The sequence below is a fragment of the Artibeus jamaicensis genome, unplaced genomic scaffold, assembly GCF_021234435.1.
Source record: "Artibeus jamaicensis isolate MK-2021 breed Jamaican fruit bat unplaced genomic scaffold, CSHL_Jam_final contig_444, whole genome shotgun sequence".
NCBI classification, from domain to species: domain Eukaryota; kingdom Metazoa; phylum Chordata; class Mammalia; order Chiroptera; family Phyllostomidae; genus Artibeus; species Artibeus jamaicensis.
This window is the reverse complement of record NW_026521831.1, coordinates 6,903,508-6,927,103: the sequence shown is the minus strand read 5'-3', so window position 1 is coordinate 6,927,103 and position 23,596 is coordinate 6,903,508. Positions and strand designations below refer to the sequence as shown.

At 43.6% G+C, this 23,596-nt stretch overlaps 1 protein-coding gene across 5 annotated transcripts in view; it reads right to left on the bottom strand.

The window, feature by feature from the left end:
* DICER1 (dicer 1, ribonuclease III) overlaps positions 1–23,596 on the bottom strand; it is a 67,203-nt gene that overhangs the window by 20,253 nt on the left and 23,354 nt on the right. For 4 of the 5 annotated variants that reach the window (XM_037130124.2, XM_037130127.2, XM_037130126.2 and 1 more), the window contains 16 exons: positions 22,711–22,899; positions 21,938–22,100; positions 20,886–21,016; positions 19,837–19,971; positions 19,277–19,437; positions 17,239–17,407; positions 15,554–16,026; positions 8,736–8,868; positions 7,291–7,533; positions 6,562–6,716; positions 4,016–4,148; positions 3,149–3,224; positions 2,354–2,493; positions 1,386–1,565; positions 943–1,156; positions 589–742 (listed from right to left, as the gene is read on the bottom strand). In XM_037130124.2, the coding sequence (XP_036986019.2) occupies positions 589–742; positions 943–1,156; positions 1,386–1,565; positions 2,354–2,493; positions 3,149–3,224; positions 4,016–4,148; positions 6,562–6,716; positions 7,291–7,533; positions 8,736–8,868; positions 15,554–16,026; positions 17,239–17,407; positions 19,277–19,437; positions 19,837–19,971; positions 20,886–21,016; positions 21,938–22,100; positions 22,711–22,854 (2,804 nt within the window). In that variant the 5' untranslated portion in view covers positions 22,855–22,899. The remainder of the gene's footprint in view (positions 1–588; positions 743–942; positions 1,157–1,385; positions 1,566–2,353; positions 2,494–3,148; positions 3,225–4,015; positions 4,149–6,561; positions 6,717–7,290; positions 7,534–8,735; positions 8,869–15,553; positions 16,027–17,238; positions 17,408–19,276; positions 19,438–19,836; positions 19,972–20,885; positions 21,017–21,937; positions 22,101–22,710; positions 22,900–23,596) is intronic. The other variant, XM_053666000.1, reaches the window with a different exon arrangement.

Genomic DNA, 23,596 nt, shown 5'->3' with positions numbered 1-23,596 from the left:
CGCCGCACCATTTACGACGCTGACAGTTTGATGGCAGCGGACATTTAAAATATGGCACTGAGGTGCACCAAGAAAACGAATCAGCCAGTACTCTAACTCTTTGAAAAGTGCCTATATTTAATCTTATTGCCAAAAGTCTCCCTCCATTCCCTAAGTTTTTACAAAATAAAACATTTTGATTTACAATGTCCCTTGCACTTAATAGCATTATTCCTTATAAGGAATATAAGGAATATAATTATAAGGAATATAATTATAATATAATGCTAAAATTTCCAGAGAAATATTACCTGTGATCAAATTCTGAACGACTTGGGGGCATTAAAAGGATTCCAATTTTATGAAGAAAGCCTGTCACCACTCAGATTTACCTGACCTTCACAAAGTAAAATCTCTTCAACTACATTGCTTAGGTTTTGTTTTTTAAGGACTTAAATTGTAGAAAACAAGTCCACCATGAAGAGATACTTAAATTTTCTAGTAGAAACATCAACACCGAAATCACAGCCCACTGACATTCTCTCCTGAACAAGTTAATCTCTTGAAACAAAGTGTCAGCAGCACTTTGATTTCCACTTAACCACTTGCCTTGGAATGATAACTGCATCCTGGTAATCTTCCAATTTAAAGACAAAGGGTGTTTCTTTTGAATATTTTGTACTGGGAATGCCTATGCGAGCTTCGGATTTCTCAATATCTTCCATGAATTTGAAGTCAATGTCCAAAGTGCTGGAGTCGTTAACTGAGGGAAGACACAGACCCCAGCTTGTTAACGTGTAGTAACACAGAAAAGATTCTTACTTAAGCTATACGTTCACACACGAGTCTAAGTTAGCGTTATCACGGTGAGGGATTCTGCAGTACACACGGAAGCTGGCTCTCGGGCAAGACTTCCATTTGGCAGTGAGCAGAAGTGAGAGTCCGAGTCTGGGCCCTGCTTACCGACGTTCAGAGGTAGAACACAGTACGCCGAATCGGCGTCCGTGGGTTTAAATTCTAGTGCAGGCTTTTCGAGGCGAAGAATATGTGAGAATATATACTGGTGGAGTCTTGTGATCAACTCGAGCATTTGAAGAGACAATGTGAAACCAGACTTCTTCAGCTCGATGGATATGGTGACCTCTCCAGAGCGGGTGTACACAGGAAAGTGCGGAATCTGAGCAAAAAGAAAAGAAAGCATCCCAAAGGTCAACAGGCGTGTTCTTCCTTTGTAAATATGTCACTTCGGAAGAGGAACGGTGCTCTCTCTCTATCAGGGAATCGAAGACACACCTCAATTTCTAAATATCAAACATACTGAGGTAACAAAAGGTAGCCATTCTTAGTTCTTCCTCTGTTAAAGAAACAGTGTACCTCTCACACAGACTGTCACTGGGAAGCCTTGCCTGAGGTATGGGTTTGGCTGTCAGTATTCCAAAGCATCTCGTGGTGTCCTCGGGGGGGTAGAGCTTCCGCCTCCGGAAGTTGAGTTCGTCAGGTAATGGTGTGGTGAGGACCATTCCTATCACGTACAGGTAACAGGGCTGATCGGGCTTGGGGTAGCTGTCCCTCAGACATTCTGGAATCTAGAAGTGGGGAGAAAAATAAGTATCAGGCTCAAGTATAATGGCCCCTTTCCCAGATGTTGGCAAGAAAACAAGTTTATTTCTGGCTTTAGTAAACAATGATGAGGAAAAGCTAAGGGAGACCGAGGCACGAGACCTCCGGACTACTGAACCCACTGGGGAGTAAGCACTTCTCAGGTGAGGGACGCAGCAAGGTGGTCCAGGGTCACCGGCCTCACAACCCACTGTTGCTGCTACACATGTCTAAGTAGGGGCCAGACTCGGGACGCTTCAGTGCATGAACCTGCCACAGACCAACCTGGACATACACTGAGACAACTGATTCTGACTCCCCAAAGGCCACGCCCCAACTCCTTACACATACGTGTACTCACACCCGCAGCAGGTGTGCCCCTCACGAATGGGCACCTCTTCACTTGTCTATTTTATCATACAAATCCTCTCTCGTCTTAGCCCCAGACATAAATAAAGCAATAATCTTATTGCTACAGTGGATGAAACAAAGAATTTTTCTTAAATGAAATAAAATTATTCTGGACAGCACCGGATGGGTGAGTCCGAGAATCCCTTGGAAGAGAGAGAGACACAGTGCGTGAGTGGGAGAGAGGGCCCAGCGCACGTGGGACGGCAGGGCTGAGGGGCGGTGTGGAGTGGGGAGCTGAGCGGGGCCCGGAGCAGACCAAGTCACGGGGCTGGGGAGCCGAGCAGAGGGGCTGCCGCGACTTGATGTGCAGGAAACTAAAAGTCAGAAAGGGCTAGATTTCTACTCAGTTCTAACCAATACTAACTGCTTTCGGGTAGCACTGTCTTCGTTTTGTGGAACCTGGCCGGCCCGGGACACTGGTCTCTTCTTCATCGTGTAAGTCAAGCTCTTCTTCGTATTTAACAGTTTCTTTCCCAACAGGCATCAAATGGTCATCCAGTTCACCTGGGAAAGTTAAAGAGCATTAACATCAACAACACAATGTGGCCCCTACTTAACCAGGGAACAGCAGAGCACGGCACTGCATTAGGAAGCAGCCGGAAGAGCAGTGACGAAGCCTCTTTGCTCTCAGTGCAATGCACTCGAACGTGACGCTTCAGGCAAAGTCTGTGTTGACACTCACATACTCAACGTGAGCAGGATTAAAACTGTCCCAAATTAAAAAGCATGTAAACAGGAAAATGGCACATTATCATCCCTCGACAAAAGCCATGGGAAATGAGTCTTTCCATTTAAAAAAAAAGTGAATTAATTTGTACACTAATATAGAGTTATTTGAGAGCTAGAGGGAAATACAAACATTTGTGATTCAATAGCATAAGAAAACCTTTATGTTTACTGACTTACAAGAAGTCAGTAAAGAAACAAAAATGACAGCTGCCTGCGGTGTAGCCTTGGAAAAGCGCTGCTACACTTGCACAGGACCTTCTGTTACGCCCCGGCCACTCCCACAGTCACCACAGCTGTGCAAGGCGACGAGCCAAGTCCACTGCTCCACACTGGTCCGCGGAGGCCTGCGAACTCCAAAGTCCTTGATGCGCTTTTGCTTCACAGTGTTTTTAACCCCACTTCTATTTGCATGTGCTTTTCAAACACTTACCAATTTTGTGCAGTTTTTCACAGCAAATAAGAGCTACAACTCTTTCAGCCAATCGTATACAACTCATTGGTGGACCCTGAAAGTAACAAAATACACATATAAATTTTGCTATATATGTATATACACGCAGCTACATTAACACCATAGACAGCCATGAAACCTCTGCCCCAATACCTTTAAAGTTGAAATTTACCAGAGTAAAGTTCTTTATTTTGAAAAATGTTAAGTTTAAGATGTCCTAATCTCCATATCTAAAATAGCCATCTTTAAAAATCTTGCCCAGGAAAAGCTAAACCAGCATTAATTAAGGCTTGACAATTTTGGTGCACTTAAATTTTAGTAAGATTTTAATACATTTTTTGCATGAACCTACGAATGCACAACCCTCAAAATAAAGACGCGTCAGGATGTGACTACAGCACACACGTGAACTGCCCTGAACAACCTGCACTAGAGATGAGTCACCTCCGAGGAGCATCTGGAAACTGGCCTGAGACCAAAGGCAGCAGTTACTCAAAGGCAGATCGTCAGCAACAACGTAACCAGCAGCCCAGCTGTATTTGATGAATTCTGTGTCACTGTCTGTGTCTAAGCCACAGCTGAATGGTTCTATCGGAAATGTTTACACTAATCCGATCTTACAGGAAATTTCAGAGGTCATACATTCCAATTTTCAGAGTCTGTACGTTATACAGTCTATTAAAAAACTGAACATGTAGTTGACTACAAAAGAGATTTATTTATCTACTTTTCAAAGTAGATATAAAGCCATATTTACCTATAAACTGCATAGGCATAGAGAAGCGAAAAAAGAAGTCCATTAACAGCATATGTTAAAAGCACAATCACTTCTTTTTCTAAACTTACAACAATGGAGGCTCGGAGAGGTGAGTTGATTGGCAGATAAAGCGTTGAGTAGAAGGTACCATCAGGCAACTCTCGGGTCCTACATTTAGGAGCTAGGTGAGTAAACGGGTCACTTGGCAGTCTCGCACAGTATCTGTGGGGAAAGAGAAGTGCGGATGCTCGGTCTCGCTGAGAAACAACTCAACTCAAGCTGAGAACCAGATGAAAATATTTCTGCTGACATGCACATCCTTAAGTTTGATTTCTTACGCCACCCCCACCCCCCCACTGGCGTGGGGTGACGGCAGCTGAACCGCTGCAGACTCTCAGTGAGGCGGGACAGGCCGTCTGATAAAACTCTCTGCAATGACGTTCTGTACACACACTGTCCAACAGGGTCACCACCAGGCCCTGAACTGTGGTGAGGACAGCCAGGGAATGAAACTTGCTATGTTATTTAATTTTAACTAAAACTGAAATTTGAATTTAAATAGCCACATATGTCGAAGGACTACCATGCTGGACAGTGCAGAAAATACTGCTCTGAGTCCGTTAAAGCAACACACTCACACCTGTCAGGTGCTACCAGGGCCTGTGCAAGAAGGTGTCAGCAGAGGGCAGAAGGACAGCCCATCGCTGACAGAGGAGGGCCTGAGAACACGGCCACCAGTGGGGGCACAGGAGGCTGTGGCTGCGGGGTAAGCAGCCAGTTTACAGGGAGCTGAGGCAGACGGGGAGGCTGCTGGGAAAGAAGGCACCCGAGATGGGGACAGGGCCCGCGCAGTCAGGGCACCCAGACCTGACGCCAGCCCTGCAGTGCAGGAGACTGGCTACACACAGGGAGACTGAACACAAAATCCTCCAGAAGGCAACGGGAATCCTATTTCTCACCACCGAGGAAGCCAGGAACAAAGATGGGAAAGAGGAGAACTAGAATGAACTCTCCGGTGTCACACTAAACACGGATGGCACCAGACAGATACAGAAACACGGGTGTAAGTGCATATGTGAATATATACACATGCACAGGCATACATCTATTTTCTGGCTCTGTCCATCAGAGAGCCTGGTGGCGGCAGTTCTCCAGTGGCAACGAACACACCAGCATTCAGACCTTTGTTTTTAAACACCACTCATTCTGCAATAAAAAGAACCAGGCTTTTTGGAGAAATAGCCAACAGCTATTCTAGGGCAGGGCAAACAGGCATTCAGTCTAGAACATGTTCGTATGCCATTAAATAAGGAAGTGTTCAGAGAATAATAGTAACACAATAAGAAGACATGGAAGCAAGCTTGAAGGGGCTCCCACTGGCCGAAATTTTAACATCAAAACAAATAATGAATTAGCTTAGTAGATTATAACCCACTGAATAAAACCAGCAGTACATTCATTCACAGACAGTAAGAGAAAGCTCTCCCTTAGGGTAGTAGGCCACTAATAAATGCAGAAAGAAAAAATGGAATGAGAAAATCTCCATTTTACAGACATCACAGTAATAATCAATTTAGGCAAGAAATATCAATAGATACTTAAGGTAATGGGTGAAATGGGGAAGAGGAATAAATTTTATATAGTCTCTCCATGAAGCGAGTCACTAATTTGAGGAGGGAAAGGTAATTTCACAGCAGCAAAGGCCGGCGGACACCCTGCAGGTGACCTGAGTCCCCGTAGCCAGGAAGAGCACCAGTGGACGCCGAGTGCCCCGAGGAAAAAAGATGAGATGACACGCTGACCAATGTGCAGAACCTGGGTCTGATCACCAAAATATCAGATGAGCCCAAAGTGGGGGACAGGCCGCGAAGGGGCTGGCCTGTGCCTCTCTGGAAGGTCACCACAGTCAAGGAAAGACTGCGGAATAGTTTCGGGCTGAAGGAGACCAGGGATGATGAGGAAAACAGACACAAGCCCTGATCCTGGAGGGAGTTCCTTCACTGCAAAGAACTTGCTCGTGAAACTGGAACGGATCTCCCCAGGTGAACGGTATATGGGAGTTCTTTGTGGCATTCTTGCAACTTTTTAAAGTATGAAATTATTTCCAAATAAAAGCTAAAAAGAAGAACTTGTGCTTGCTGCTGCTGTATTTTGCCTCTACATGAAATTTACCCTGATACATAACATAGGCACGCAGCTGCTTTACTTAGTTCTTAAAAATGTCGTCACTGGCTCAGAACAAAGGAAACTAGAACATACTCAAAAACACAAGTTAATTCATCATAATCTTAAATTGCTGCTGATGAAAAATGCAATATCTCCCAACACCCATGGCATAAAACAATACAATCAGAATTCAGAAAAATATTAGTGAACATTGTAAAATTAAATCTATTAAAATAAGCATGCCTTCATTATGTCAACCTTGTCAATGAGAACTGAACATTTTACTGCACAAGACTCTTTGTGCCTCTTGACCAAAAAGAATGAATGGAAAAAACAACTTTTCTTGCTCTAATCAAAATATTACAAGCCACAAATAGAAAGACTGCTATTTACAAAGGTAAATAACATGATACTTGCGGGTTTGACTTAAATCTTGCAATTACTCATAACAGGTGAGTGCGCACCGTACCTATTGATGTGCCCGATGGCCGTGTTGATCGTGACCCGCGGACCCCCATCGTCGGGCCTCAGCACGTACGGTGGGAACACGTCGTCGTCGTCCACGACGGGCTCCACGTCAGGCTCGCCGGTGTCCACTGACTTGGAACATTTGTTTCTCAAGATCTGGACATTTTACAAACAGAATCTGTGATGAGAACAAGCGCCTTCTTTGCCATGTGTGGGTTATCCACCTCTGTTCCTAGGGGAGAAGTTTCTTTGACGTGAAACCTCTCGCTGCTGAATGCACTTCAGTACGTCAAAGTCACCTGCTGCAGAAAGTTTCTCCCGGTGCATCCCTCCTGGCGCCAGCATCACACACTCATCCTACAGGTACAGGGTTAAAGCACCACGCCCGCCCGTGCGAGGGAGTGCACATGCGCGTATTGTCACCGATCTTTCATCTGCACAGCAGCCATGGCATCACTTCTGAACCCCTCCACAGCTCGATCAATCACCTGTCACTGCACTGTCCACACTGCCAGCGCGCCTTCCTCCGTAATGCACATGAACATTTCCACTACTTCATTATAAGGTTTCAAACACTTTACAAAATACTGCTGGCTCTCTGTATGTTCACTGTCTTATAATGTACACAGTACACACGCTTTTTGAGACCGTTCTCTGAAGAGACTTGCTTTTATCTATTTCTATGTACACAAAGAATAACAAAGATACCATGTTACTTTGGGGATCATACCTTTTCAATAGCTTTGTATGTTTTCAGATCTTCTTCAAAACTTTTTATTTTGTCCGTGTCTGCTAACATTATGTAATTGGAGATCGGTGCCCTGGCTCTTCCCTTGGACTGGACATAGGAGCGATACTCCGTGGGCAAATCGAAACGGACCACCAAGTTGCACTTTGGTATATCGACGCCCTCTTCCACGATACTTGTTGCAATAAGCAGGTTGGTCTCATGAGCCCGAAATTTTCTGAGTACCTGAAAAAAATCCACCAAAGAAAGCAATTCCAAGAAATTCTCCAAAGAAACCAATGTTGTAAAAGGAAGTGACAATGGTAATTTCTGACACATACTCTGGGCACGCTAAACTTCTAAGGCCAGGCAAAAGACGACGACATCAAACGAAACTCAGCCTGCGTGAACACATGCGCAACCACACAGTCTTCAACTGAGTCTGACTTAAAAAACTGAAGTGCCTTTCAACTGTACACAAGTGTCCGTGTACAAATCACAGAAAGCCTTTGGGCCGAAGGGCTTGGCTTCTTCAATGGCACGAAAGAATTTAGCCAACAAAGTGAACAAGTGAAGGCACTTCCTGAGGCCGGTTGACACCCTGACCCTCTGCCATGATGTCTTATGTCTGTGAGGTCGTGCCAACATCCCTCCAAAGATGTAAAAATTCACTAAAATTCCCTGAATCGGTTGGAATTAAAATGATAAACAAGGCATTATTTACTTTTCTGGAGTCTTGGGGAATTTTCAATTGCAGAAATCAAAATCAACTAAAAAATAAAGAGAAAACTTTTTTCCTACCAGATTTAAAGTAACAGCACATGCCAATCCAGAATAAATACTCCAGTAAAGTGGGCTGTAGGTGGGTCTGTCGGACTCCGGCTACTGGTCTCCCTGGACCAGGCGTGTTACTAAAAAGCTACGATGTAGGTATGACATCACCGTGAATTATTCTGCCACTTTTAAGTTAAAAAACAAACTTTAAATAAAAACTTTTTTGTGAGCCAGAATATTATATTAAGTTTTCACACCTTCAAAATGCTGTTTTCTACACTAAAATCTTAAAAGGCATGAAAAAAATAAAGCCAAAATGTTGATGGAAAGCAAAACAAAACCCACTCGGGAGAAATTTCCGTCTGCCGGTTCAGAGTCACCCGGGGTCACAGGAGTCGGCATCACACACGCTGTCGGTCTGTGAGATACACTTGAGTGCCACTGGGTTGACAGAGGAAGATGACATGGTCGATAGCAGTTAGGACACAAAATGGATTAACTGGACCGCCGTTCCAATCCTGAACTTATGAATCACTACACAGCTACCTCGGAGGGGACGGCTATTCTCTGCAGTACCAGACAGGCTGAGGAATCACGAAGGAAGGGAGCCCCTACGGGCAGAGTGTGCCTGCCTGTGTTCTGAAAACCGTCACTGCACGACGACTGTAACTCACCTCTTCCTGTTTTCTGAATTCTGCTTCCATCTGTTTGTTACGAGGCTGGTTCTTTCCGATGCCATGTCCAGTTATAAAATTGCTGCTGATGTAAGCCAGCTCTGGATCTTGTTTGCCAGCTTCCTTTATCAATCTAAGAAAATTACATACATTTTGAAGTTAAACACTGGTGAGGGGAAAAAAATTTAGACCTGGATTGGAAGGTCTCCCTTAAAATGGAAATGCATGTATTTTTTGCCAACATACCTAACAAAATGATGTTGTATTTTTTTTCCCAAGAAGCTTAAACAGAAATCACTGCCACCCTCCACTGAGCAAACTGAACCTAGCACTTATAACACCAAACACAGGGGTGATTTACAGTGACGAATAAAACGGTCACAGTGCCTCCGCCTTCCTAACCGGGCAGTGAGGACTCAACAGAAATGTGGCCCGGGGAGGACAGAGCCAGGCCGAGAGCAACAGGAATCCCTCCTCCTTCTTGGCCTCAGGCCTCACACACTTGGCGCGGGCAGGACCTGCGTGGCCGTCACGCCCTCGTCCCCGCAGCCTTCACGGGGGAAGTGTCACACACCCTGAGGCCAAAGGGGAAGATTCCACAGCACAGGCAACCTCGTCTCCCTCTGCGAGCACGGAGAGGGTCCCTGCATCTATGAAAGGGATGCAGACCCCTAGGACAGGGATCTCCAGTCCCAACACTCCCATGTCCGGGCACTGACCACACCTCTGCACAACAGATATGGACCTGGGCACGACAATGCCGGAGCCCCATCCCACCCTCCGATGAAAGAGCAAGATTCCGCAGCTCTCTCTTCCTGCCTGCTCCTCTGCGTTAACCCACCATGCTCGTGGCCCAAAGCTGGCCTTCCAGCTAAGAAATGGAACAGAGCTACAGGAGGAGATCACGTTACACGGTACAGAAGGTTAACAGTTAGTGTTGCCATTACAGCTATTTTGGAAATACCCACGTTCAGAAACTCGGCACACAGGATAAACGGTTCCACACCTGACATAAGTGATTCCATATGGTCCTTCTGAAGTCATACAACATAGCATACATTCCTAATAGAAAATTGCATTTTTAAGTCAAACCATTCTTTTTTTTCCTTTTATAAATACATGAAACAGACTAATATCAAAGAGCTGGAAGAAACCTTGAGCAGCCATCTAAAATATCCTTCTGCCTCCAAATCGGCACAATCCCGGCACGTCCAGGTTAGTCTGAAAGCCTGTCTACAATTCAAGTACCTAAATGTTCAGAATCAGGAACTTCCTTACTATGTTCCAAGCTTTGTTTAATTATAATAATAAACTTAAGACACGTGGAGCAGAAAGCAGTGCCACAGGCAAACAAATAACATGATCTAAAATATGAAATTGTGTTAGAAATATGTGCTTCCAAATTTTAGCTTATGAAAGTAAGCATCAGTATGAATGCAACAGAGCCTAAAACAGTTCATTTCAGGCTACTCCAAAGTAGGCACATATTGTATTTCACTTTGCCAACACAATCAGTCTGGCAGACTTCGATCAGCTGAGAAATGGAAGCACTGAATTGATTTCTCCTTCATGAAACTCACACCAATACTGCAGAGAACAGAACAGACCACATGCGCAGTAATGAACAAACTTCCTTGTAAGCAGTAATTAAAGGCTATATTCATGGGCTGATAACATGTAGAGATAAAAACCTTGTTTCTCTCTCAGAGGAGTTGAAGGGATGCCACACCCTGTGCCCCGGACAGAGCGCAGGCTCCCGGGGAAGGGTGCCAGTCCACTGCTGCAGGGAGCTCCCAGGGGCAGGACACGCTGCCCCAAGGGGCCACGGCACCAGAGGACCGGAAGACGCAGTCCTACTGGCCTCTCCTGACCTTACCCCGAGTCCACGCGGCCCGTGCCACAAGCAGGCCGTGCAGGGATGCGTGCTGTCCTCCGGTGCACGGAGCTTCTGAAACAATCTGTAGCAACCTGGTCCTTGTTTTTTCCTAATTTCAAATCCAGAGACCAATATTTTTGTAACATTCCACGAACATCACCTACTAACAACATAAAACTTATTTCTACAAAATACCTGAGTAGTGCTCCTCAAAGGCTGTCAAGGTCATCAAAAACAAGGACAGCCTGAGAAACTGACATAATTTTGGAGTTCCGGCCAAGATTGAGGCGTGAGTAGAAACCCTTCACCTCTTCACACAACCAAGAGGATAACAACCAATCTAAAATCAATAAACCACCAAAAGCGCCAAAAAATCAAAGTACATGGAACTCTGACAACCAAGGAATTAAAGAAAAAATCAACGAGAACAACTGGACTGGTGAGGCGGACCATAGGCCAACTTAGAAAAACCTCAGCCAGGGGGCTGGAGGGTGGGACTGACTGTGGAGCTCTGCGGAGCTCCTTGGGAGAGACTGACTTAAGGGGAAACAGACTCAGAGCTGACTGTGAGCCACGGCTGGGGTTGCTGCCGTGGAGATACTTCCAGTCTGATGGGAGAGTCCGATGGGAGCGTCTGATGGGAGAGTCTGCTGGAAAGTGCGCTAGAGAGGAGCACGTTCCCTCTCTGGCCCCTCCCACAGGCAGCGCAGCCAGGAGGGTGGCCCCACCCAGTGAATACCTAAGGCCCCGCCCCTTACAATCTATCAGCTGTGCCAAGACAAAGACATATGGCCCAAATGAAAGAACACAGCAAAACCTCGGAACTAAACGATGAGGACATTGTCAACCTGTCTGATGGAGAATTTAAAGCCCTGGTAATCAAAATGCTCACAGAACTGATTGAGCTTGGTCAAAAAATGGAAGAACAGCCCTGGCTGGTGTAGTTCAGTGGATTGAGCACGGGCCTGTGAAGCAAGGGGTTACAGGTTCGATTCCCAGTCCAGGGCACATGCCTGGGTTGCAGGCCAGGTCCCCAGTGGGGGACGCGTGAGAGGCAACCATACATTGATGTTTCTCTCTCACTGTTTCTCCTTCCCTTCCCCTCTAAAAATAAATAAATAAATAAATATTTAAAAAAATGAAAGAACAAATGAGAGATACCCAAAATGAAATAAAGCAAAACATTCAGGGAATCAACAGTGACAAGATGGAAACCAGAATTCAAAGCAACAATTTGGAACAAAAGGAAGAAATAAACATCCAACTGGATCAGAATGAAGAAACAAGAATCCAAAAAAATGAAGAGAGGCTGAGGATTCTCTGGGACAACCTGAAACGTTCCAATATCTGAATTATAGGGGTGCCAGAAGGAGAAGAACAGCAATGAGAAATTGAAAACGTATTTGAACAAATAATGAAGAAAAACTTCCCCAATCTGGCAAAGGAAATAGACTTCCAGGAAGTCCAGGAAGCTCAGAGAGTCCCAAAAAAGTTGGACCCAAAGAGGAACACACCAAGGCACATTATCATTAAGTTACCCAAGATTAGAGACAATGAGAAAATCCTAAAAGCGACAAGAGAAAAGGAGACAGTTACCTACATAGGAGTTCCCATACAGCTATCAGATGATTTCTCAAAAGAAACCTTACAGGCAAGAAGGGGCTGGAAAGAAGTATTCCAAGTCATGAAAGGCAAGGACCTACATCCAAGATTGCTCTATTCAGCAAAGCTTTCATTTAGAATGGAAGGGCAGATAAAGTGCTTCTCAGATAAGGTCAAGTTAAAGCAGTTCACCATCACCAAGCCATTATTATATGAAATATAATAATTATATGAAATATAACAATTATATGAATTATACTAATTATTATAATTATATGAAATATAATAATGGGACTTATCTAAGAAAAGATTAAAAATATGAACATTAAAATGACAATAAACTCACAATTATTAACAAATGAACCTAAAAGAAAAGAAAAAAAACAAAAACTAAGCAAACAACCAGAACAGGAACAGAGTCAGAGAAATGAACATCACACAGAGGGAGTTCAGTGGGGAGGGGGAAGGGAGGAATGGGGGAAGGTACGGGGAAGAAGAAGCATAATTAGTAGGCATAGAATAGATGGGGAGAGATGAAAATGGTACAGGAAACAGAGGAGGACTCAAAGAACTTACATGAGTAGCCCATGGACACGGACTAAGGGAGGGGGGATGATGGAGGGTTGGGGGGCAGGGTGGAGGGGGGACAAAGGGGGGAAAATTGGGAAAACTATAATAGCATAATCAGTAAAAAATACTTTAAAGAAAAAAAAAGAAAGCCTGAGAAACTGCAACAGACCAGAGATGAGGGAGACACAACATCTAAATGCAATACGGTGCCTTGGACTATAAAGAGGGGGGCAGTGCTCGTTTTGGCAGCACACACACTAAAGAAAAAGGATACTCATGGGAACAGCGGTGAGATTCAAATGAAGTCTGGAGTCTAGTCAACAGTGACACTGCAGCGTCATTCCTGTAGTGCCATGGTACGTGCGCCACAGCCACAGAAGACGTCAGTAAGGGATGGGGGACACTGGGCTAAAAGGAAACCCTGTACTATCTCGGCAATCTTTCTGTAAACGAGAATTATTAGGAGAGTGCGGAGTGGGGGGGACATACACCCAGGCTGGTCCGACCCCAATGTCACATAACACCGATGAATTACACAGTGACAGGAAGCCCGGACTGAGAGAATGGAGGCGGTCTGCTGCCACTGGGTGTCAGTGTGGTTTTGGGAGAGTCACCAGTTGAGTCTTGGTTTCCTCATCTACAACAAGTAAAAATATCTACCTCCCCCCCATGAAGGGTTGTGAAATTGAAAAATACATATATCGAGATAAATTATAAACCATATATACACACACACGTAGCAAAAGAAAAACTGTAAACATGAGACTGTACAGACACACCCACACTGTGCAGAGAAGTAGAACTGTCATTTATTTTCTTAATTAGGAGAGGAGAAAACTGCCCGTGCGTTACAATAGTCCACGCTCCCATGAAACTGTTCACTGAAGAAGGGGTTTTTCCTCCCATTAAGTTGATGGAAGGAAAGAATCTGGATTCTGGATTTCAGGAAGTTTTTCTAAGCTTATTAAAAAGCTAACTGGAACAAGACCTCTATTGTATATTTAATTAGCTGCCCATAAAGTCAACCCTCAAACCGCTCTTGATTCATCATCCAACACTAAATTCCAGCCACATTTTATGAGAGTTGATCACAATTCATCTGATCCTCAGAGTCAGTAGGAAGTAACTGGTTGATTTTTGATAAACTCTTTCGGGCTAATACTCCTGCAGTGAAAACTGGCCCATCTCTACATTTAAAAACACATGTAGAGATGAGTGGCAAGTTAGAAAATAACCCCCCTGTTGCTCCTCTCCAAGCCCCAGAAAACGGACTGACTCCCACAGCACCCTGGGAGGGCGGGGCACGAGTCTGTAAGCAGCTGAGAGCCGCCAAGGAGAGCTCGCCTGATCCCAGCAGCCTTCCCTCCCACCCTCTGGGCGGCCTTCCCAGTCCACAGCTCCGGGGGTGTTCTGACTGCAGGGGGACTGGAGATGGGGGGGAGGCACCAGGATTCTCGAGTTGTCTCTGTTACTAACCAGCAATTCAACTTGGAGCCCACCACTCTTCCCCGAGGCCCTCTCTTTTTTATAAAACTAAGTGGGTTGGATTAGATAGTCAGTGAGGTCCCTTTCCAACCTTAACTTCTGATTTCAGTATAATTCACTACTTCAAGTTATTTCACTTTGCAATCATCACGAGGATCAGGCCCAATGACTATGAAAATTACCAGACTGAAAACCACCAGATGACGACCCCAGAGTCCAATTTCTCGTTACTCAAGTAAGTTTTCAAAAATCCCAAACCAGTCAGAAGCAGTTTAGGAAAAAAAAAATCCCAAATTACCTCAGGAAACAAAGCTTAATTTCCCCTCGGAGAACACTACTTGCAGAAAAGGCTCTTAGGGATCAACTCTGGCCCATCAGTGGGTCTCACAGAAAAGTAGATGGCCGGAAGCACAAAATACGCACCCCCTACCCCCGCCTCGGGCCCTTACACACAACGAAGCATCTGTCCACAGACCAGAAGAACTAGACCTTAGGTGACAACCTGACACAAGTTTCAGTCCAGCTCCTCGCAGGTCTGTGCTCAAGAAAGACGCACTGCTGTTGAAGAGGGTGGGTGGGGACGCATCCCCTGGTTCGGGGTCACTGTCTCCTCTGCCAACAGCTTCCAAACGCCCCCCTAATGTTTTGTTCTCTCCCGATTCAGGTCATTTCAATACACAGTCTATGAAGCAACCCAAACTACAAAGTCAGTGGTTCTACACTTTTCCCACTGCAAACTTGCACATGTATAAACTTGAATCAACATCTGTTGGGGTTGGGGGGGGAAGCTAATATAGAAAAACTAGCCACGATAATACCCAGGATAAAACTGATCCAAAGATGCCTTCAGAACAAGGCTTGCTATGTGTGGAGAGCTGCACACAGCGCCTAACACGTCGTCACAGAGCGATAAACACCCGAACCGAGTTCACGACTGAACACAAAACACGGAGCGCTCTACTGTACCTGTCTGTCCCTGGACCTGCTCTCTATTTCAGGTGAATCGGAATACGGCGCATCCTCGAAGGAAGTCTCAGCCTCGTGAAGCCCAGCCATTTGGGAAAGCTACTGTCCACACACATCCTCGATGTCGACCCCGTGTGGCATCCACTGAACTTGGATCCACTGAACTTGGATCCACTGAACTTGGATCGCACCAGGACAGGCCGAGGAGGGCCACTCACGCCACCCTTCTGCCGGGGCTCTGAGGGCCACCCCAGATCAGTCACAGAACAAAAAGCTGCTTTGTTCTACTATGGGGAAAACATTCATCTTAGAGACTTACCTGTTTAAGACAACTGCTGTGTATCTTCTCTCCACAAAAATAATTCCACATAAAATATTGGTAAATGGAGAAGGAAAATTTGTCTCTGGCTTCTCCTTTTCTTCAATTTCTTCATCCTCATCATCATCCTCAGAATCACTCCAAGACACATAATTGTCCTGGTTCCTATTATTGTACCACTCCACGCTCTCAAACTGCTGCCGCTCATATGGTTTGTATTTGCGTAGGATTTCGAGCAGTTTGATCACTTTAGGAGTTACAAATTTCAGGTCAAGTGAGGCAGGTGAGAAGTGCTCTTCACACAGTGCGTGTATTTTCCGTAGGAAAGTGTCTGTAAACAATAGAAACTTCCTGTGCAGCTCCTCTTGCTCATGTTTGATGTATTTCTGCAGTTCTCTTACCATCATTCCAGCCACTTTATCTGCACACCAGGGTCCCAGAACTACCAACACCGCACGACAGTCTGACAGTATCTACAAAAGAATGTGCAGAGCTAAATGGAAACAATAATCGTGCAGCATTTTCCTGCAGGGTTTAACTGGGGTTTAAGTTGTCTTCAAAATGCCCCTTTGAAAAAATTTCCCCCACTAATACAAACACTGAGGTTACTTCCCTGAGGTTGGGGGGAGCAGCCCAGGTCTTTTTAAGCTCTGTTTTTTCATTTATATTATGTCCAGAACCGTTCTTTTGTTTTCCCCAGCAAAAATAATTGAATAATAGGAATTAAAAGATGCAATTGTATAAGGATAATAAAATTTAATCTTTCATCTATGACTAGTCAGAAGTACACATGAGCCATTTACTTCCAGATAACTATGCAAGGAATTCCATAGCAAGAGTCATTTTATTTTAGGTATCAAAGAGCAAGCAATTTTCCTTTAACTTTGTGCCCAGAGTAGCACACCGTCCAACCAGAACTCAGAGCAGAACATAAATCCACAGCAAGTAACTGAGGGATCTTCTGGAGCCAAAGTGAAGGGCCCACTGCACTGGACACAGACTTGATGAAAATTCAAGGGCTGGGAAGCGTCTGGGCACTGCTGCTTCAGAAAAATCAGCAAGAGAAAAACTAAGATGCAGGTTCAATAGTGTCAACATTCACAAACGGCTGCAAAGCCCTAGAACAAGTTCAAAAGTTTTAATGCATCAGGATGACTGGAGGGCTTGTCAAGTCTCAGCCAGTCAGAACCCCACCCCAGAGCTTCAGATTCAGAGGGTCAGGGATGGACCCGTAATGTGCATGTCTAAGAAGTTCCGGGGGGTGGGGGAAGGGGTCCACATTTTGGGAACCGCTACCCTAAGGAATCTCATCTCAAAGCTGGATCCCACTCAGGATGATGAGCTTATACCCGCTTCACATAAGGAAACCTTCAGAAGAAAGGGTTTGAATAGGAACTAACCCATCTGACCAAAGGGAAAATGGACTCCTTTTACTTAAATAGCCATGACATGAATCCTAAGTCACTTCTCAAGTCAGGGAAGTCTACACTTAACAGAAACGTCTGTCAGGTAGTAGTAAACTCAACCCAACACATGTTTAATAAAACAATTCCTTAAACATGGTAAGAAGGTAAGGCCTTGAATTAAAATGCACAGAAAATAGCCTCATTAGAAGCATATTTTCATTTCAATACTAAGGCAGAAGCCTTTCATTATACTTCCTGTACTTACTTGTAGATGCTTACCTGTTTAGAAATTAAAGTAGAATCTCTTTCTTTTGAATGTACAGATATGTTACAGTCATTGATAAAATTAAGTGCTTCTTCTAATTCCATCAGCAGTCTTTCGTAAAGCCCACTCCTGTCCATAAACGGTCCACAGTCTACCACAATCTCATATGGCTGTGAAGTATACCTTGAACATCAGAAACAAAAGCAGTTGATACTACAATAAATTCACTGCTGCATCACGATCCACTACACGCCTAAACCCAAAAGAAACTGCCCACATTCAGCTGGTACACCCGCTCGGGACCGCGGCCGGGCTCACAGCCTTCCCACGGTGGGGCCCGCTTGCGTCCGTGCTGTGTGTGTTGGCTGCCAGGGCTCACGGAGTGACTGCAGAAAGCTGGTAGGTTAAGGGTTTTGCGCACTCATCGTTATCCCAGGTTTTTCATTTTGTTTTTTAGGGTTAGACTTTCATCTCTTATCTGCTTAGGAACGACGTTGGCCGAAATACTCCAGAAACCCAGTGATGACTACTTCTCCGAAGGAGAAATCAGTGATCGGGGCAGATCACAGGGAGAAAGCGTTATCATCAAATTGACTCATTTCCATCCTATTTGGAACTTTAGCATCTGCCAGTGTCAACTTCGTTTATGATGTCTCCTGACTTAAGGAAAGCCCCCCTCCACTTTCGATCAGTTACAGTGTCGTTCCTGGGATCTTTCATGCGTTTCACAAACTATGACAACTAGAACGGCACATATTATTCTAAAAGCACATAAAATAAGTAAGGAAAAGAAATACAGTGAAGACCTATTTACTACTTCCGTTTTCATTATGCTCAGCCGTAATCTATACTTAACCAAAGAGCCACATTTAAAGAACTAGGTAGTGCCAAATTCAACAGATTACTTGTCAGTTTTACTTAAATGCTCTACTACTTCTACTGTGTTTAAAGATTTCAGGAAGACGGCCTACTGATGTAATTCAGGTCAAATAGAAGCAAAAGTATAGCCTTAACTGCTACATCATGGATCATTCTGGCTCAGAGGTCAAAAGTACCATGTCCTGAAGGTTATGAGATTTATATTTCATATAGCATGTGGATACCTAAATTCCATAACCTGAAAGAGTTCCTCTTTTTCTCATTCTACCTAGAGAACTTTTCCAAAATTCTTCTACATGACAGGCACACTGAAAGTGGTATTCTAGGTGTCAATGTAATTAATCATCAAAAACGCCCCTGAAACCACTGTCAATGCCATTTTATCAATTCAGGAACAGCAAATGACTCACTTGAAGTCACAGAGCTTACAATTAAGTGGAGCCAGAACTCAAAACCCATGTCTGATTCAAATCCATAACCTTAGCAATCAGTCTTCTCTGTTTACTGTAACTGTCACACTTGGTAATCTTTTAGCCTTGTTAAAGATTGTATCTTACAAGGACAGAAAGGTATTTTAATATGAACTGAATTAATTACATTTATTTTAAAACCCAACTTATACAGGCTCCCTTCCAGGAACTTAAATCAAAAAGCATATTGTCTGTGTGTGTGTTAATGAAACTCAAAATAGCAACCTCCTCAAAGAGACAAACTTCGAAATAATTAAAAATCTTTCTCAGAAATTCACTCCCAGTTTCAAAGTGTTTCCAATTATTCTAAAGCATACTGTAAAATACTAAATTCTCTTCTTTTCAAACCATCACATGGGACACTTGGGCCAGAAAAACAAAGTGCACACATGGATATAGGACAGGACTGTCCTGTCCGCGTTCCCAGTCCTTGTCAACACCAGCAGACAGGAAGGCCCACGGTGATGCAACTTTCTCTCACAAGGCAGGAGCTCCATCTGCTACTCGGTGGAAAAAACGTTAAATCCCTGCCTGTGGTCGCCAGTCACTGTCCTGATAAAGAACCGCTGGTCTTGCTCATTCCTGTAAACAGCCATTGTTCTCTCTCAAACAGGCACTACCTGCAAGGCACAGTGGAAGGTACCAAAGGCTTAAAACCAGTGATCGCTAGTCTGGCCACACCAAGTCCAGCCGCAGTGCGTACCTGTCTAAGACCACCAAGTCAGTTGCAGTTTCAGCATTACTCTTAAGAATTTTCTCCAGTTTCTGAATCTTCTCTTCTAATTCCTCTGGATCACATTTCCCATTTAAAATGGAAGCAGTTAGTCCCAAAATACGAGGGCACGATGGGCAACTTTCACAGAGCTAACATAATAAAAGTAAGAAATTCATTTTGTAAGGCCATAACAAAAGAGATAACACCATATTAAAACATGTCAAAGAGACTGACAAATACTAAAAATATTACTTATAGAAGTACGGTAGTTTGTTTAAAAGCTCTGTTTATCAAAAAGGAAGATTTAAATATGCTATGACAGATGGTGTAATTCATTTCTGTTCAAAATTTTATTACACATTTAGATTATAGATTTATGATAGTTTCTTATTATAGAGTATAGATATAAGTGAACATTAATATTCATTCATTCATACACTGGAACCAAGGTCTCAAAATTGGCATTATTGTTTTTAATATATAAAAACACTACTTATATGCAGTAATTTGACCTGAATTATGAAGACCAATAAAATATAAAAGCTTACCTTCATAATTTCTCGGTAGGGGTGGTCTAGAATTGCAAGATGACACTCATCAAACACCAAAAGGTTAATGTCTGACAGTGATAAGTAACCATTTTTCAAAACAATCAAGGCGACATAGCAAGTCATAATGAGAACCTAAAACAAAACCGACATCAGTGTGGAAACAAGCGCGCCATTCACCTGCCGGACCCACTTACATGAAAGGAGACCAACCACAGAACTCATCAGTCATAACTAAAACCAAAACTTAAATGTCTGGAAGCTCATACTTCAGAACCAAGAAGTAGAATTAGGAAAACGTGAAGACCTTTTTTTAAAAATGATAGATTAAATCTACTTCAGGTTTTTAGGTTCTACAGGCATATTTTGACCGGTGAGTCCTGTTAATGTAATCTAATCACAAAATGATTCACACCGGTTTTTCTTTTTTCTCCCCACTGAATTGACAAGGTTTTCTAGAAGCTGACACAAACCAAACGTTCCTTTTATAGCTTGCCTTTCTGGGGACATTTCAGTGCTTTTAACTGCAACTTGGCCCACTGGGAGACGTGCTAGGCGGCTGTCTGCGGGCCGCATGGGCCGGTTAGGGGACAGCACCACGTCAGAGCCACCAACCCCAACACGCCACAGGCCCTCAGCATGTGCTGGGTCCATGGAGACTGAAGTCAGAGGAAACCTCGCTAAAGACCCAAAGATCTCAACCACGAAATGTCTCCAGTTCCAAGACAGCTAACTCAAGAGTAAATTTTCTGAAAGCAGGTTATCAGCAAGTTGGAAATAGGTAGGTGGAATTTATGCTTCTTTCCAACCAACTACATAACGTGAAAAGCTGCTTCTTTTCTAAGTGAGAGCAACACAAATGAGTGATGTATCTGGCGGGAGGATGAGATGTGCGGGGAGAAAGAGTGCACAGGGCTGGCTGCTGGGCTGACAGGCACGGGAACTAGAATGTTCAAGTCCTGCTCCGACAGCCAAGGATAAGGTCATCTTATAAAGCAAGTCAAGGACTTGCCTGGATTTACAGAGTGAAATTTCTCTACAAGTCTTACCTGGTGCTTAGTAAACTCTTGGTTCCATTTCTCTTTTGTCCACGATGCATTTAGTTCTAGGTTTGAATACTCCCCAACCTTGAGATCAGAATGAGTTCTGACAGCGGACACTTGCTGAGCAACCTGGTTTGCTGATTACAAACAAAAACTCCATGTAAATATGACAAGTAGGCTCTAGTTGGTTCTCTGAACTAATGACTAAGACAGTTAAGAAAACCCTTACCATTATGTATTACACCTCACCACTGACACATCAGGTATTTCCAAAACGCACGGATCAGACTCACCACCCTGCCTCTGTCACTCCCTCCAAGAACCTCCTGTCACCTTCTTGCTCTACAGCTGATCCCCCCAGCCTACAAACAGAGCTTTCAGGCTAGAATGTTAACCACTGTAGACCCACCCCTCATATGTTCTTCAATAAAATCAGATCGTTTCACCAAGAAACAATAGAGACTACTATGCGTTTAAAGCGTATAAGAACATCACATACTGAGAGGAATGACATAGTTGTCATTAGTACCCAGGCAGCTCATGTTCACATCTTACACTTTTTAATTTTAATATGTAATCCAAAAACACAAAAACCAGTGTTGGAAACTTACTGAGTAACTATCACAAAGCAGGTAGCTTTCTTTCTACAACGGGTATAGCAAAATCATAAATAAAAAAGTTACCTATCTCATAATCTAGCACGTTTTGACATATTTTATGAAGCTAAAAAACCAAACACAAACTGTCACAACTTTGATTATGTTCCAATAGCAATCCATTCAAAAGAAATGTAGAATCAAAATTAAGTGCAATTACATTTAAAAGAAAAGCTAAAGTTTAACACCTATGAAATAAAATGTCTAGGATTTAAGAGAAATAACAAAGTTAGGAAATAAGACCAGATTATATTTCTGCTATCAGAGCTTCAACAAGCACATCATTTGTCAAACTCACTACTTTTTAATAATTTTAACCCAGTGAGCACAGAGAAAATCTGCTTAGCCATAAAATCTCCTCCAGTATCCTCCGTGCAGTCTGGTGAAATAAGGGTCCGTTACCAGAGTTGACCAGGAACACCGTCCTCTTCCCATGTCTGGTGAAGTCCCCCCTGATCTGATAGGACAGCTCTTTCGTGAGTAGCACGGCGATGAACGTCTTCCCTGAGCCAGTGTTCAAACAGACGATGGTGTTGCGGTCCAGAGCTGCCTCGAGCAGTTCAACCTGGAACACAGCGGGAAAAGAGATTATACACCTCCTGGCTAAGTGCAAAATTCAGAAAATTGAGTTTCGTTTTAATTCAGGAAATTCCACTGTTTTCTAAAATCTTCCTCCCATAAATCTGCATACCTTCTGCATCTGTATATACAAATAATGATAATCGGAGGCATTAAAATGCCTGTCATATATAGCTGTGCTGCATGAACATATGCTGAAACGCACACACAGTTTCTTTAAGAGAGACTTCTGCACAGCCTGAACACCGTCCTAGAATTACAGGACGACTGCGTTTGCAGCCCGCTCACAGCTGCTCGAACCAACTGCAATTCCGCCCAGCTCATGAGGACAGACACATCCAAATGGACATTAGGGAACAGCGAGGTTTTCAGAGGGGGAATAAAAATGAAAAACTTCACAAATGAAACTATCAAACCAATTACCCAGCAGATGTTAGAAAAGAAAAGGACTATCAAGAACAAAGGCATTTGGAATGAGAAAATTAATCAGAAGAGGGAAGCTTGAAAAGGTAAATGAGTTTATAAGTTGTGTCAACTATATGCTAATTTATTCCATTTTAGTGAAAATGCTTCAGTATTAGTGTTCTCATTAGTACCTGATATTTTCTTGGCGTATAAATGTTATCATGAATTGCTTCTTGTTGCCATGGCAGTCCAAAGAAAGGACCCATTGGTGAGGAAGCAGGGGTCATGAGCTGCAGGCCTGCCATGCTGAGGGGTTGCAAAGCAGGGCTTTTCATTCATCCAGTGTTTCTTTCATTGCATTTTTGTTCTAGCACAGCTTACTACAAAAGGGAAAAAGAATACCATTACACAACCATGCGGGGTCAAAAACAAAAGAAAGCACAGAAATGAGAGAAACATCAGAATATCACTCCTATGAGCCTTTCAAACTCCTCCTGTAACTGTTTTAGCTTTTTCTTGATCAAAGAGGATCAATTCTAAAAGTCAAGCATTCTCTTCTCTCCAACCCAGCAACCTTATCCCTAGAAACTTGTCTAAAAGAATTAGACAACTGTACAAACAGGTAAGTACATGAACATTTATTGCTGCACTGGTACTAAGAATAAGAAATTACTTTAAATATATTAATAAAAAATCAGCTAAGCAAATGACACTATGGCTATACGGAAATACCTGGAATTTATGGAGATAACACACGTCTGTATTTACTGAATAGAACCACATCTGTAATGTGTATAGTAGGATGCCTTTTTAAATACAGGTATATATAAAACACGTAAGTATGTACACGAATACATTCCAAGTGTTATGCGTGAGGCCTGTGGCACTGTCATTGCTACGGGGAGGAGACAACGTGCACTTAGCGCGGTGTCTGCGCAGAGGGGAGCTTCGGACGCCTGCCAACACGGAGTCATTTCATCACGCCTGCCAACACGGAGTCATTTCATCACAAGACCAGAACCTCAGGTCTTTTCTCAGTTAACAACTTAGCAGAGATGATCAACTACTTAAATACAT